Source organism: Vicia villosa, linkage group LG7 (genome assembly GCF_029867415.1).
Source record: "Vicia villosa cultivar HV-30 ecotype Madison, WI linkage group LG7, Vvil1.0, whole genome shotgun sequence".
In the NCBI taxonomy this organism is placed as follows: domain Eukaryota; kingdom Viridiplantae; phylum Streptophyta; class Magnoliopsida; order Fabales; family Fabaceae; genus Vicia; species Vicia villosa.
The window spans coordinates 113,258,229-113,273,595 of NC_081186.1; the positions used below are offsets into that span (position 1 = coordinate 113,258,229).

At 37.3% G+C, this 15,367-nt stretch overlaps 3 protein-coding genes across 3 annotated transcripts; all 3 read left to right on the forward strand.

Annotated features, from left to right (window-relative positions):
• Nucleotides 1-1,214: 1,214 nt before the first annotated feature.
• On the forward strand, nt 1,215-1,674 carry LOC131616587 (BAG family molecular chaperone regulator 6-like). Its single transcript, XM_058887953.1, has one exon. The coding sequence runs from the start codon at nt 1,255-1,257 to the stop codon at nt 1,657-1,659; it is 405 nt and encodes a 134-aa protein (XP_058743936.1). The 5' UTR covers nt 1,215-1,254; the 3' UTR covers nt 1,660-1,674.
• Nucleotides 1,675-1,875: 201 nt separating this feature from the next.
• Nucleotides 1,876-2,593, forward strand: LOC131620004 (uncharacterized). Its single transcript, XM_058891032.1, has one exon. The coding sequence runs from the start codon at nt 2,096-2,098 to the stop codon at nt 2,591-2,593; it is 498 nt and encodes a 165-aa protein (XP_058747015.1). The 5' UTR covers nt 1,876-2,095.
• Nucleotides 2,513-3,249, forward strand: LOC131616586 (uncharacterized). Its single transcript, XM_058887952.1, has one exon. It carries the CDS (start codon nt 2,641-2,643, stop codon nt 3,127-3,129), a length of 489 nt encoding a protein of 162 aa, XP_058743935.1. The 5' UTR covers nt 2,513-2,640; the 3' UTR covers nt 3,130-3,249.
• The last annotated feature ends 12,118 nt before the right edge of the window (nt 3,250-15,367 follow it).

Sequence of the window (15,367 nt, forward strand, 5' to 3'; positions counted from 1 at the left end):
GTGAAACGTTAGACTTAAAAAGAGTTCCCTCTACAAAATTCTCGTTGTTCTTGGAGATTAAGACAATGCACATTGAACGAGCCCAAGAATGATAATTCTTGTTGTTTAATTAATGGTGGCGAAACAAGAGCAAGGATTGGAATTTCATTAGGGAGAATCTAATAAGGATTGGAAGAATTGGTTGAGAAATCACCATAATTGACAAGAGCCATGGAAAAAGAGATCAAGGAAAAAGAAGATAGGAATTAGATAGGAAGAGAAAATGCAGAAATTGTTCGATAATACCATGTTAATGAAGTAACTTGCAAGTGAAGAAACTCCTATCTATTAATGAAAGAATGAGAACTACATAAGAGATTAATGGAAGAATGATCATTTATATTGGAGACAACAAGATGAAGTTAGTTAACAAACTAACTTACTTCCATAACAAATCCTAACTAACTACTAAACATGGAGGATAGATCAACAACTTCAATCTTGAAAATAAGCAATTTCCGTTGTGCTCATGGAAACAATTTGGTAAGCAAATATGCAAGTTGGTGGCTAGAAGAGATATGAGAGACTTGAAGTTTGTTTTGAGCTACAAAACCGCAACCAAAATTGTTGTGAATAACTGATAGAATAATTCAAAGTACACCATGTCTTTACTGTGTAAGGAAGAAGAATAATGACAATCATACAAATGACACTCAAACAATAAAAAATAATAGTCGATAACACATGGAATTTCTGCTACTCAATTTGATAATTCGATTTACATTTGGGGGATAGAGTAGCACTTTAATTAATTATTGTTATGTTGTTTTGATGGTTGTTATTTTTTTTGTTATATTTTATTTGTTTTTCGATAGCCTGCTAGACGTTTCTTAAGCTTTGCAGCAGTCTATATTTATACTTTGGTGATTTTCACCTCCTTATAATATATTAGTTTGCCATTAAAAAAGTGTGTACTCAAAAGTCATAAATAATCACAAATGAATATTAATTATTTATGCATAAATTTTTTCTATATATATAATCAAACCATAAATTGTTTTCATACGGTCTTTTAAATAATTTAAGAAATACACATGTCAATAGATAAATTTAAATAAATCAATTTAAATATGTCATTTTCCAATAACGAGTTACCTTTGGTAATTCATGTTCTTATATTACAAGTAACACATCAATTACAAATTTCAAGCAAAAAAATAATCAAAGTATCCCAAAGAAATAGCTTGTGAAACAAGAAACACTCCTTCGAACAGCATGACAGACAAGACTGAGCCATGTTCGCCAATTCAGGTATCCCAAACAAAGACTGATGAAAACATGGCCGCAAACACAGCAATTCATGAAGATGGTAAAGAAGAAAGACGAGTTTTATTGGATGCAGATGCTGCTGTTGTGATACAAACTGCTTATCATGGTTATCTAGTACGAAAATCACAGCCATTAAAGAAACTGAGGCAGATAGCTGAAGTCAGTAAAGAGGTGACTAATGTTAAGGATCGCATTGAGGCTTTTGGAGATTCTTCTAATCTTCAAATTGATGACAAGGAGAAAGTTGCCATTGGAGAGACCATAAGGAGACTATTGTTGAAATTGGATACTATACAGGTATGTGAATCTGAGATAGCTAACAAATTTCACTATCTGGTCTATTATAAATGATGTCTGATATGGTTTTTGTTCCTTCTTCAATGTGGTACTAACTTTTAATCATTATATATTTTAGGGTTTGCATCCAAGTTTAAGGGAAATCAGAAAGTCACTGGCAAGAGAGCTTGTGACTTTGCAGGAAAAGCTTGATTCTATAACAGTGAAGAATCCTCCTCAGCAGCAAATGCAGGAGTCAGGTCCTAAGAAACACCTTGAAACATCTCAAAATGGAGAGCATCACCAAGAGCAACAAGAAGAGAAAGTGGCATCACCAAAATATTCATCTCAGGATCAGATGCAGGACTTAGATGCTAAGAAACACCTTGAAATATCTCTGCAGAATGATCTGAATGAAGAACATAACTAAGAGCAACAAGAAGAGAAAGTGGCATCACAAAAAGATTCATCTGAAGGTATTAGTGATGGAAAACCTCAAGATCAATTCTGCATGTTGGATGTGGAAGGTGCAAGTGAATCTCAGTCCCATGTTGGTTATGGATCAGTTAATCTGGATATCACCCCAGTGGTTTCTGTTGACGCGATGGATTCCACAAGTAACTTTTCCGATAAAATGGACGTGGAATTGGAATCGGAGGTCATTGACATTCCTATTGAGGTTGATAAACTCAATATGACTGCATTTAAAGAACTTCCTGTGGGAGTTATTGATGAAGATACCACCGAAGATTCTGCAAGGGAAAGGTTAGATTCTGAAATGCTTATGAAGGAGCTTCCGGTGGGAGTACTCGATGATGAAGACGCTGCCACATCTGAAGAGACTAATACTGCTGAAAAAGAGGTATTTATTAAAGAACTGCTTGATGAGAATGCAGAGAAATCTGAAGCAGAGAGAACTGACTATAAAGAAAAAGATACTGAACTAGAGCAGCCACTGGTTGAAGAAAATGAAGGGGTGCAGTCTAGTGAGGAATCAGATGGTGGGTAAAGATTGAGTTCCAGAAACTAGTTGATGAACTCAAAGTGAATGCACCAATGGAAACAGAAGAATCAGGAGAGGGAAATGAGAATAATACTAAGAAACCATCTCTTGGGAATGAAGAAACAAATGATGTAGCAAGCATCATGTTGAATGAAAATAAACCAGAAGAGAAGCTTGCACAGCAAGAAACACATCTTGATGTTCAAGAATCTGTTGCTAGAGAAACAAACATTGGTGATGCTAAAAACACAGAAACTTTGGCCAAGAAGGAAACTGAACCATCGGTAGATTTATCTGCTACCAAGCATAATGCAGAGTTGAATGGTAACATGATGTTATTGGAAGAGAATGAGAAGCTAAGGAAGATGATGAAGGAGTTACTTGGAGCTGGGAATGAACGATTAAGTGTAATATCAAATTTGACTGGGAGAGTGAAAGATTTGGAGAATAAGTTAGCCAAAAGTAGGAAGAGTAAGAAAGTGAAGACAAAGAGACATAGATCAGTAACTCCCAAAGTGTCATGTGATAACTCTACTGAATAATAAGTGATTCTCAACACTGTAAGTATTGTATGTTAAGAGTGAGATGTGGTATGAGTCCTTATGTATAATTGTAATGTTTGTGATATGAAAATATGAATAATGTTAAGTTTCATTTTTGTATGTCATGATCTTATTTCAAACTGTGAAAGCTATTGCTGTCTAATCAGAATTAGAGAATGTCTTCAATTGTAATGGAGAAGAAGAAAAGAGTAAAAGAACCTTTGAATGAGTGATAGTTTTAGCTACTTTGCAGTAGCATAGTGAAGATTTGTTGGATTGCTCATATGTTGGTTCAACTATTACAACATATGCAATGTATGGTTGGGTATTAAAAAGAAGAATAACAATTATGCTATATGGTGATCTGATAAATGGAAGATAGGTTGGGTATCCATAGTTGGGATCTTATGTTAAGAAATGGAAGATATTTGAGGACAATTGCATTAAATGATAATCTCATCATTGAGATGTTTTGTAGGTTCTCTTTGGACGTGTCCCTAGGTTTGTAGGTTAGGGAGTAGAACTTCCTTATAGGGTACTTATGTGCACTCAAGTGTTGTTATATTTTCGAGGTGAAATCCAAGCATTTTTTTCATCTTCCCATTTTCTTTCATTATGTTTCTTGATTTCTTCTTCTTGCTCCATTATATGAAGGTTTTCTTGGCCATTAAAACAATTTTCGTTCCCTCTCATAATTGAGACTTACGTTTCTTTGCAAACATTTTCTTCCTTTTCTAAGCTCTAGTGACATCTGATTCCGCCACCTTCTCTTTCTATTTGGGTATAATGTCCCTGAATCATCCTCATTTTTGAGTTTCTCTTGCTTCTATTTGTTTCTTTACTTCACTACTTTACTCACGTACCACTCCTATCCCCTTTATGACACTTTATGATCACATAAAATTGGCGAGTAATTTCGATGAAATTGGAAGAATAATGAGCCAAAGTCAAGCAAATATGTGGAAAAATTAAACAAAGTTGCAAAGAAGTGAGAAATATGGACTTTATGACGCCTAGTTTAACACATAATTCGCATATGAATTAGGGAATTATTGTATAAATTAGTGAGTTGTATCGCGAGGAATTGGGTATAATGGCCTTGTTAATCCGCCATGATATTTTAACATAACTGTTATTCTAGGGTTTAGGGTTTAGGGTTTAGGGTTTAGGGAATTAATTATAGGATTCATTATAAAAGATCTAATCGCCTTTCCTAATCGAACTCTAATTCGTTAATTTTCTCGTTCTTATTTTTTACCAAATTGCTATAAAAAACCTCCCCTCAATTAAGTAGTTTAATTCACACTATAATTTCCTTATTTTTATTCGCAATCCATGTGGAGACGAATTATTTATTACTTCGACGACATTGGTACACTTGCTAGTTTAGTCCATCAAGTTTTTGGCTCTGTTACGTGGAATTGTTGATAATTCATGATTGATCAACTCTCCTCTCTTAATTTTTTTCTACAACAAACACAAATAAACTAGGTAACAAGAAGTTATGTGTTATGGTCACACACTCTGTCTATATGTATGGTAGACAGAAAATAGGAGAAAATAACGAGGTTCTAGAGGGTAGGAACACAAAAGAAAAACAAGAGACAATTAGTTTTTTGTCAAATCACGAGGTTATAATTTTAATCAAAGAAACAGTGACTTGAATCAAAGTTTGGAAAGTATTGGTGACATGATTCAAATCACCTACTTCTTATGATTCGAGTCAAAGAGTGTTGTGGTACGAATCACAAACTCTCGTGATTCAAATCAAATGAGACAATGGAAAATTCTCAATTTCAAAGAAGGGTATGATTCGAGTCACAATATGTATGATTCAAATCAAGCTTCACAACAACCTTGTTTAAAGTATTCTAACTTGTTATTCAAGCTACACTCATTATATTAACTTGAATAAAACATCTAGGCTAAAAAAGGATTATTATCATGGATACAACTACTAATTTATTGAATGAGGGGGGTCTCAAAGGTACAATACTAAACATAGCCGAAGCTAATGAATACAAATGAATTCAAACAAATTAAAAACACGCGATAAATCAAATAATGCACATACACATGAATTGACAAATCATTAAAACAAAAACGATATCGATGATTGTGCTTTTAATAAGAAAATAATATTTCAACCAAAAAAATGAATGGACAGTAAATAGTTAAAGGATGAGATAAAATCACCAAAATTATCGAGGTTTGGTCTATTAAAGTGACATATTTCACCCCCCAAGAGTCTCTTCTTGAGATTTTCCACTATGATGTGAGCTTTTGTGAAGATATGCCCACAAAACTTCTTATACAACTATTGGAGTTTTTCATTGTCTAACTTCTCAGCCAACTCAGAGTTTTAATTACAGAGAACTCCATAACCAACTGAGATCTTTTAACAGCAGGCTAAGCTCAAAAAACGACTGAGAACTTTAACTACATAGACCTCTCCAACCAAATAGAGGTTTTACTTGGTTTACCATAAAAACCAAACAAGAGCTTTTTGACTTGGTTTCGTTCACAACCAAAACAAAATTTCTCCTAATAATAATTTACAATATTTTCCTTATACTAGACCATACAACCTCACATATATAAAGATTCCACTCTAGAAAGCACTAAGGAACATATGATAAAATAAATTTTAAAAAAAGAGAGGAGAGTTAGATAAATTTATCTCAAATATGTTTTGTGGTTTGTTAGAAATGAGAAAGAATATCTCTATTTATATGATAAAATGTGGATCAGGTATGGAAACAATCAATGAGCCTAATCAATTATCCCAAGGGCATAATCGATTATATCACCCCAAAATGGAAGGTTTTGATGTCTAGCAGTTTCCAATCATTAATGAAATGCTCCAGTCAATTTTAGGCATTGCAAAGTGAGATAATCGAGTGTTATTTAGGTATAATCGACTATCCTTTTGTAAAACATGCTTCTAAATGATTAAATAGTTCTCTGATTAATTAGCTAAGCTTTTTAAACATTTTAGGTGATTTTCATAAAAGAAGATAGGCTTTTCAAAGGGTTAAAAGTGTGTGTGTGTGTGATTTGCCTAGGTAAAGTGGAGAGTTAGTCTTGTATCTTTACAAACTCTAATCACCCGACACCGACACATTGAGCTTTGCACTCCCTCTTTCATAAATCTGAAGCTTTTGGTTCCTTGCCACATTATCTTTGAATTTAGCACTTTATTAGAACCTTGAGTCTTCTTCTGATGAGGATTGAGATAACTCTTCATGATAACCTCCATCATCAGATAAATCGATCTTCGCTGATTTCACTAAACACCTCTTGATATAAGATAATGTCTCCCACATATTGACATATAACTATATCTCCAAGCACCAGATGAATGATCACCACAACTTGATTACCAAATACATTCACTTGATCATTGCCTCAGATGTTCTTCATACATTTCAAATAGAACTTGATCATCTCAGTATATGTACTTTGATCTTAAAAAACAATCACTTGATCAACATATTAAGAACCATTATTTGATCAACATATCAAGCACCATCACTTGATCAGCATATCAAGCATCATCACTTGATCAACATGTCAAGCACCATCACTTGATCAACATGTCAAGTGATATCATCTAAACCAACAAACTTTGAACATCAATACTAATTAATACTTCTCCTAAGAGTATTATAAACATCAAAACCAAATCGAAGTATGGATACTCCATACTTCTAAGCACATAAATCCACACAATAGTGTCTTAAGTAGTGTTTAGTGGGGCAGGTGGAGGATTATTCTTTGATGCCAACACTTTATTCCTTTTCCCCACCTCATAAAAACAAGTAAAATGATGATTTCTGTTCACACCAATTTTTTTCTCCTCTCATGCGTGTCGGCTACCTTTACCATAGACTACATGTCAATATAATTTCTCTTCTATTGTGTCGGAAGCATATCCGGGTGGTCATCCCCATCCTCATAACCTCGACTCTCCCATAAGGGAATCAAATTAACCTTAAACTCCTCTTCTTTTTTGGGGTCAAAACGTCAGAAGGGATTACATACTTGTTTAGAACCCTAAGAAGTGGTCTCGAGTCCATAAATTTTGGAATTTTTACGCACATCTGATCTTATATGAACTAGGGAGTATGAAGATGAAGTGTTGTCATCCGACATAATGAAGAAGATAGAATAGGTCTCACGATTGTGGGGGTGACTAGGAAGTACCAATCTTTGAAAAAATTTCATCTATCAACATGAACATCGAACACATTATTTGGCTAAAAAGAGAGAGAAACATATGCCCCAGTTGTGCTTTATCATGAGAGATTATTACATTAAATAAATTGAACACTAACTTTAAGGACAACACTCCACCCCAATACTCGTATCAATATTAGAACACCTCTACAAATTCCAAACTTTTTAGGTGCAGTTGAGAAGGGACAATCCTTACGTGGTTCAACATTTCCACTTCGAAGTAGTTAAGGGGGAGCTTAAATCCTAATCTAGAAAATAAGAACTCGTGGAAAGGAATGAAGAATCCATTAAAGAAACTACACATACTCTTGTTGGATTTAATATGAGACACAGACCAATCAGAAGACGGTCCCATGTTTTGGTGAGCACTATTTAATCTATTGGGGTCATTAAACACGAAAGTTTCCCGTCCCTTATACATCCACCCAGTAATATTGAAAATCGTCCGCATGCAAAAGCCTTATTGGTCCTTTAGAACCATCTCCTCCCTACTTAAAAAAAGAAAGTCCATAATGAGTTCTAGAATACACCCGGAAGTCAAGATGTTGCCTAACTTCCATATTATTGGGTTCTCAGCCATTCAAGGACCTAAAAGCTTATATATAAATAAGAGCCACCAGATCACTCAAGTACGCCTCAACAAACTATGGGTCCACCATGAGGGATCAAAAAAGGCAGAGCCATGGCCTATTCCCTCTGTGCTGGGATAAACAAAATTTACCCGTCTAACTTATCTCTATAGGGCCCTCTACATTTATATCACAATGGAGATTCATGTGCTCACTACTACTTCCGGCATAACCCCGTAGACTCAGAACTCTCATTAAGTACTATGAGATTTCTAAGGGGATGAATAACTGCCAAAGAAGTAAGTGTACTATTATGCCTCTGAAGTAATAAAGAAAAATTCTTCGAATGTCGATCTCAAGGATTGTGTATAAATATTGAGTTTGAGTTATGTTCAATTAAATAAAAACTAGCGTTTGGGTTTTGTTTGGCAAAATTCTAAATTAAGAATAAGTAAATAACAGATTGGTTTTGACAAATATGAGTAACATGCCAGAATAACTACCAAAGAAGTAAGTGTACTATTATGCCTCTAAAGTAATAAAGAAAAATTCTCCGAATGTCGATCTCAAGGATTATGTATAAATATTGAGTTTGAGTTATGTTCAATTAAATAAAAACTAGCGTTTGGGTTTTGTTTGGCAAAATTCTAAAATAAGAATAAGTAAATAATAGATTGGTTTTGACAAATATGAGTAACATGCCAAGATAGGTGTGTGCATTAACATGTAACAATTCTAAATCCTTATTTCAATAACAAGTTCTAAATGATCAACTACCAATTCTTAAGGATGTTTATTCCTAAGTGCTTAGTGAGAAAACCTTTAAACATTCAATCCTAATCCCAATGTCCTTCGAAATTAGTGATGAAATTAAGCACTAGTATTATCAAGAATGTTCCGGTTACTATAGGGTATCCCTAGTCCTAGGCGATATCTACTATAGTATAATCGATCAAAGAATTTAACAACGGCGCTCCAGCCCTAATTGTTAACCATGAATCAATCCCTATTGGTCTGACAGGGAAAGTATTAAAAATATTGAACTATTAAGTCGATTATGAAAAACTAATAGATTACAGAAAGTAAGAATTCAAAGTGGTTTACAATGTCAAATCAGGGACATCCCATAGCATTGGGGGGTTTAGCCACACATATTGTTCAAAATAATTTCAATATAAAAATTAGACATTACAAAGAATTGGGGAACTTTGATCTTCAATTGCTTCCGCTCATGAATCTCTTCAACTTCCCATAACCTTGATCTCTCCAATTTTCAATTATGTAAAATTATTCGTCTTGTCAAAAGTCCCCTAATCAATCGTGAAAACTATTCTAAATAGCAAGCATTCACTTAGATCGATTGGAAATATCCAATACACCCTCACAGGCCAACTATTGAGCAAAATCACCTAAAATACTTAAATCAGCGTCGCAGACCAACACGGCCCGTGTTAGGCAACACGGCCGCTCGTGTGGGTCTTCTGGCATCTTTATTTTCCTTTCCAAATCCTAGGATGTGCAACATGGCCCGTGTCAAGCAACACGGCCGCCCGTATTGCATCTCTGACTTTCATTCTTCTTTCACTCGTCCCAAGCCCTCCTCCTGACACAGCGCGTGTCAAGTGATACGGCCACCCGTGTCAGGCCTCCTGTAGTGTGATTTTTGCACTTCCTCCGAAACTTCAAGTTTTACACTTTTTCACACTGATTTGTTCCTCTAAGCCTACAAACACTATAACACATAACTAAAGCATAAAATGTAAAATAACGAAGGAAAAAACGCTTGACAATAGTAAGAAAGGATAACTAGACTTAACGGTAAATAACTGTGTAAAAATCACTTATCAGTATTTTTTTTAAAAGACTACTACTTAGTGTCTTCATATGAAAAGGAAGACACGTGGTTATTCCAGAAAAAAAGTGTAGGAATGAATATTATACCTATCTTATCATATATATATGTGAATGTTTTAAACGCACGTATCAAAGTGTGTTAATTCAATGCTATATAAGGGCACCTTGGGGAGCTTTCATTTCACACAACAAACACACCCCTTCCACCACCACCACCACCACCACCACCACCACCACCATGAAACATGCTCTTTTCTCGGTTCTTACATTAATCTTCTCATTCCAAGCAGCAGTGTCTATAACACCATTGCATTTTCAACACCCCCTTGACCCTTTAACCAAACAAGAGTTTTCAATCGTACAAACTGTAGTCCTAAACAAATACCCTACCTCAAAAAACAGTGTAGCTTTCCACTATATTGGCCTAGATGACCCCGACAAAGATTCTATCTTAAAATATGAAACGCAACCAACTCATGTAACAATCCCACGTAGATCTTTTACCATTGCTATAATCAATAAACAAAGACATGAGATAGTGATTGATTTAAGGTTAAGAAGCCTTGTCTCTAACAATGTTTATAACGGATATGGTTTCCCTATCTTATCTGTTGCTGAACAATTCCTAGCAAACGATCTTCCGCTTAAATATCCTCCTTTCATTGCTTCGGTTAACAAAAGAGGATTGAATATCTCTGAGGTGGTGTGTTCTAGTTTCACTATGGGGTGGTTTGGAGAAGAAAAGAATATTAGAACAGTGAGAGTAGATTGTTTCATGAAAGAGAGTACTGTGAATATCTATGTGCGACCTATTACTGGAATCACAATAGTTGCTGATCTTGATCTTATGAAAATTGTTGAATATCATGACAGAGATATTGAAGCAGTGCCAACGGCAAAGAACACTGAATACCAAGTTTCTAAACAAAGCCAACCGTTTGGACCAAAACAACACAGTCTCGCCAGTCATCAACCGCAAGGTCCAGGCTTCCAGATCTATGGCCACTGTGTTAGGTAAATCTGTTGTTCTTTTTTATTTCTTTTTTGGGTGTCTTAGGTAAACGCTTTGTTCTTATGGATACGGTTCATTGGAAGGACAGAAACAGAATCTGAGTTTTGTTTTGTTATTTAAATAGTAATACTGTTTTAAATATTAAAAATCAAACCGCAGACCGGCAGTAGGCAAGACGGACAGATACGAGAAGATCACAACATGTTACTTCACAAACGTTCCGGAAGACATCAGTAGCTCAGAGGCTGAAGCCAAATTCGCTAGAGCAGGAGATTTAATCGACATATTCATTCCATCGAAGAGAAATAAGGCAGGGAAGGTATTCGGATTTGTAAGGTTCAAAGAGATAAGGGATGAACGAAAACTCGAAGATCAGCTCAGAAACACGTGGTTCGGCTCATACAAAACATGGGCAAACGTATCAAGATTTGATAGGGGAGGTAGACGTTTGGATATGGAGTCAAGAAGGGATGTAGAAGCCAAAGGCAGACATTATTCCAGGAGGAGTGAAGAAGTTCCAATCATGAATGTTAAGAAAGTGGAGAGAGGAGGAGTTCAGTACAGACAACTATCAGCAGGCACCCGATCCCCGAACACTACATATGCAGAAGCAGTCAAAAACTCAAAACCCAACGAAGATGAAGCACCAAAGGGAGACTCCATATTGACAAAAGAATGGAAGGGCTTGAGGTACATAGCAGATGAAGAGGACTTAAGTTGGGCCAAGAAGGGTTTCGTAGGAAGAGTGCGAAACATCGACGAAGTGTCTCTATTACAACAAAAGATCTTGGATTTGGGAATTCTTTCAGTGGAAGTGATACCTATGGGTGATAAGAAAGTGTTCCTAAATGTTCACGATGAGGAAGACTTTCACGAGTTGTTCAGAGACGCCAAGGAATTCTTTCAGCACTGGTTTGTAAGCATTGACGAATGGCATCCGGAAGTGGTGATGAACGTGAGAACTACTTGGGTCAGAATATACGGCGTTCCAATCCATGCATGGAATAGAAATTTTTTCGAAAAGCTCTGTATCTACAAAGGCAAGCTAATATCCTTAGACATTGTAACTGAAAAGAAGAAGAGATTAGACTTTGCTCGATGCCTAGTCAGAACAACATCCATGGAATCCATCAATAAAGTAGTCAAGGCAATGATAAATGAGCACATTTTCAGCATCAAATTGGAGGAGGAGTCATATATGTGTCCGATCATTACGCATTCATCCAACTATGAAAACATGGGTAGCTCAGAGGAGGATCTTTCTGAATCTGAACTTGAGGAAGACATAAGATTTTCGAAAGCGCTCGAGGAAGAAGATGAAGAAGAAGCAGAAGAGTTGGAACGTAACTTTCTCGCAATCATGGCTTCTGAGGACCAAAACGTGGAAAAGGGGGATGATTTGGTTCCCAAGAATATTGGCGGCGTAGATTGTACGTTACTAGGTAATGATCTGGCGTGCAGTCAGTCGAGGGGCCCCACACACTCTGAAGATTCTCTCTATAGGGAAAATAGGCTATCTGCTGTTGGGCCACATTTAAAACTTTTGGCCCAAATGGAAGAAGCCAAAATAAAAAGTCTAGAGTATCAGAATGATTCGGGCTGCAATCTGCCGGTGGCCCAACCATATTGGGTCAATACCCATAAAGAACTTTCCCAGCCAGCAGAATCAAGTGGAATTCCCTTAGTCTCTCAAACCCCACAGTTCCGATCCCCTGAACAAATTACCCCTGATTGCATCGGTGGTTCCATTGCTGCGGAGGATAATATTCAAAGTCTAGCAGAGGGTAGTTATACCCTTGACCGTAAATCGCATGGAGTTGTAGACAATCATCAAGGGCCTCTCACTCACAGAACTTGCGATGAAGTCAAAGGAGCAAACCTTAACCCAACTTCTCCTGGCCCCTCTCCGCCGTTTGCCCCCTTCCGATCCTCTAGTCCTATTTGCCCTGATACCAAAGAAAGAAGAAAAAGAAGAAAGCAGATTCTAAGCGAAAAAAGATCACTAAGGCAGAAGAAGAAGACGGGTGTAAAATCAAGAGGAATGCATCGAGTTTTCAGAAAGAAGGTATGTGAATTGTCTTCCCAACCTGTTCCTTCCAAGAGCGATGAAATAAAAGCTTGGGTCCTATTACATGGAGAGGTCAAAGAAGCATCAAAGGGAGTGTTGGATTTTGGAAAAGAGATAGGAGTGGCAAAGGCAGGAGAAGATAAAGAATTCCTGGATAAACTAATCACCCAAGAGGAAAGAGACAGGAAGGAATCTAAGAAGGGTAAAGGTGGAGGTGGCGGCAATAGGTGAAGGTGTGAGCTCAGTTGTTAAGGAGTTAATCTACGGTAGTGGAAATATGATGAAATTAATTAGCTACAACATTAGAGGATTAGGGGGGTGATCAAAAGGAAAGAGGTGTCAGAGTTAATCAACAAAAATAAACCTGGTATGATTGGTATTCAAGAAACCAAGATGTCGGAAATGGATGGTAGAATTTGTGAGAGCTTGCGGGGATCCAAAGAGTTTGATTTCGTGTTCAAGGCTTCCGAGGGGAGATCCGGGGGCTTACTCCTAAGCTGGAATTCAAAGATATTCACGAAGCGCTCAGAATTTTTCGATGAACACTTCATAGGTGTGTCTGGATGTTGGGGCCATGATAAAGTTAGTGTGACAATCGTGAATGTTTACGCTCCTTGCGACGCTGCTGGTAAAAGAGAGCTATGGAAAAGGTTAAGTGGGCTGATCAATTCCAACCCAGGCGACAGGTGGTGCGTAATGGGTGATTTCAACTCTATTAGAACAGTGACAGAAAGGAAAGGGGTGGGGGTGTTTTCCAGAAGAACAGAGATGATAGAGTTCGACGAGTTTATTTCGGATACTTCCTTAATAGATCTTCCACTTAAGGGCAGGCGCTTTACCTGGTCAAAGGCTGATAGCTCAGCTATGAGTCGTATCGACAGATTCCTACTCTCAGACAATTGGGTTTCCCAATGGCCCAATTGCTCACAATGGTGTCTTGATAAAGGATTATCAGATCATAACCCGATTCTTGCGAGAAAGTCTCAAATTGGGGACCCAAACCCTTTCGTATGTTCAATTGTTGGAGAGAATTAGAAGGGTATCATAAGTTTGTCGAAGAAAAGTGGAAATCCTTTGAGATCCATGGATGGGGCGGTTATGTGCTGAAATAAAAATTCAAATTGATCAAAACGCATCTTAAAGACTGGAGCGAGAAACACCTCGAAAACCTGGATAACAGAATTGCAGAGGCCAAAAAGAAAGTCAATGAATTGGACAAGATAAGTGAAACAGCAGCCCTAACCTCTGAAGAAGTTGCATCTAAAGGAGCAGCATCGGCCGATTTATATTCCCTTTCAAAACTGAAAGCGAGTATTATGTGGCAAAAGTCTCGAGTGAAATGGTTAAAAGAAGGGGACGCCAACACGAGATTCTTTCATAAGTGTGTGGTCAATAGAAGGAAAACAAACGAAATCACGTGTATAGAAACTCAAGGCGCTAGGTTAGAGGGGATCCAGGAGGTGAAGCATGAAATCTTTTCACATTTTTCCAAGCTGTTCTCAGACAGTAAAGTTCGAAGGCCATTTCTAAGGGATGTCGAGTATAAGAGGGTAGGAGTGGAAGACAATGCCTATCTTACAAATGTTTTTTCAGAAGAGGAGATTCGAAGGGCAGTGTGGGACTGTGACAGCTCCAAGAGCCCTGGTCCGGACGGCGTCAACTTCGGGTTCATCAAAGAATTTTGGGATGTGGTCAAAGACGACTTCCGCAGGTACATTGAGGAATTTCACTCAAATGGGAGGCTGGTCCGTGGGCTGAATAGTTCCTTTATAACTCTAATTCCGAAGTCCGAAAATCCGACTAAACTGAACAGCTTCAGGCCAATCTCGTTAATTGGAAGCATGTATAAGGTCCTTGCCAAATTGCTTGCAAACAGATTGAAGGTTATAATTCCCAAGGTAATTTCCGAAACTCAATTCGCCTTCCTCGAGGGCCGTCAAATGTTAGACTGCATTCTTATAGCAAACGAAGTAGTGGATGATGCCAAAAGAAGAGGAAAAGAATTATTGATTTTTAAAGCCGACTTTGAAAAGGCATTCGATTCAGTAGATTGGAACTACCTCGATTACACCATGGAGAGAATGGGTTTTAATGGAAAATGGAGAGGCTGGATCTCCGAGTGCTTGCACTCTGCATCCATCTCAGTTCTGGTCAATGGCAGCCCCACCAAAGAATTTCCGGTTGAAAAGGGACTCAGGCAAGGCGATCCCTTGTCCCCGCTCCTTTTCTTATTGGCAGCCGAAGGTCTCAATCTAATGATGCGGAGAAGCGCCCAATTGAACCTGTTTGAAGGATACCGTGTCGGGAATGAGGAGGTGGGTGTGTCACATATCCAATATGCCGATGACACAGTTGTAATGGGAGAAAGAAGTTGGAAGAATATTTGGGCGATAAAAGCATCTCTTCAATTATTTGAATTGGTGTCTGGTCTTAAAGTAAACTTTCACAAAAGCTCACTAATAGGTATAAACATCCATCATTCTTGGTTGGAGGAGG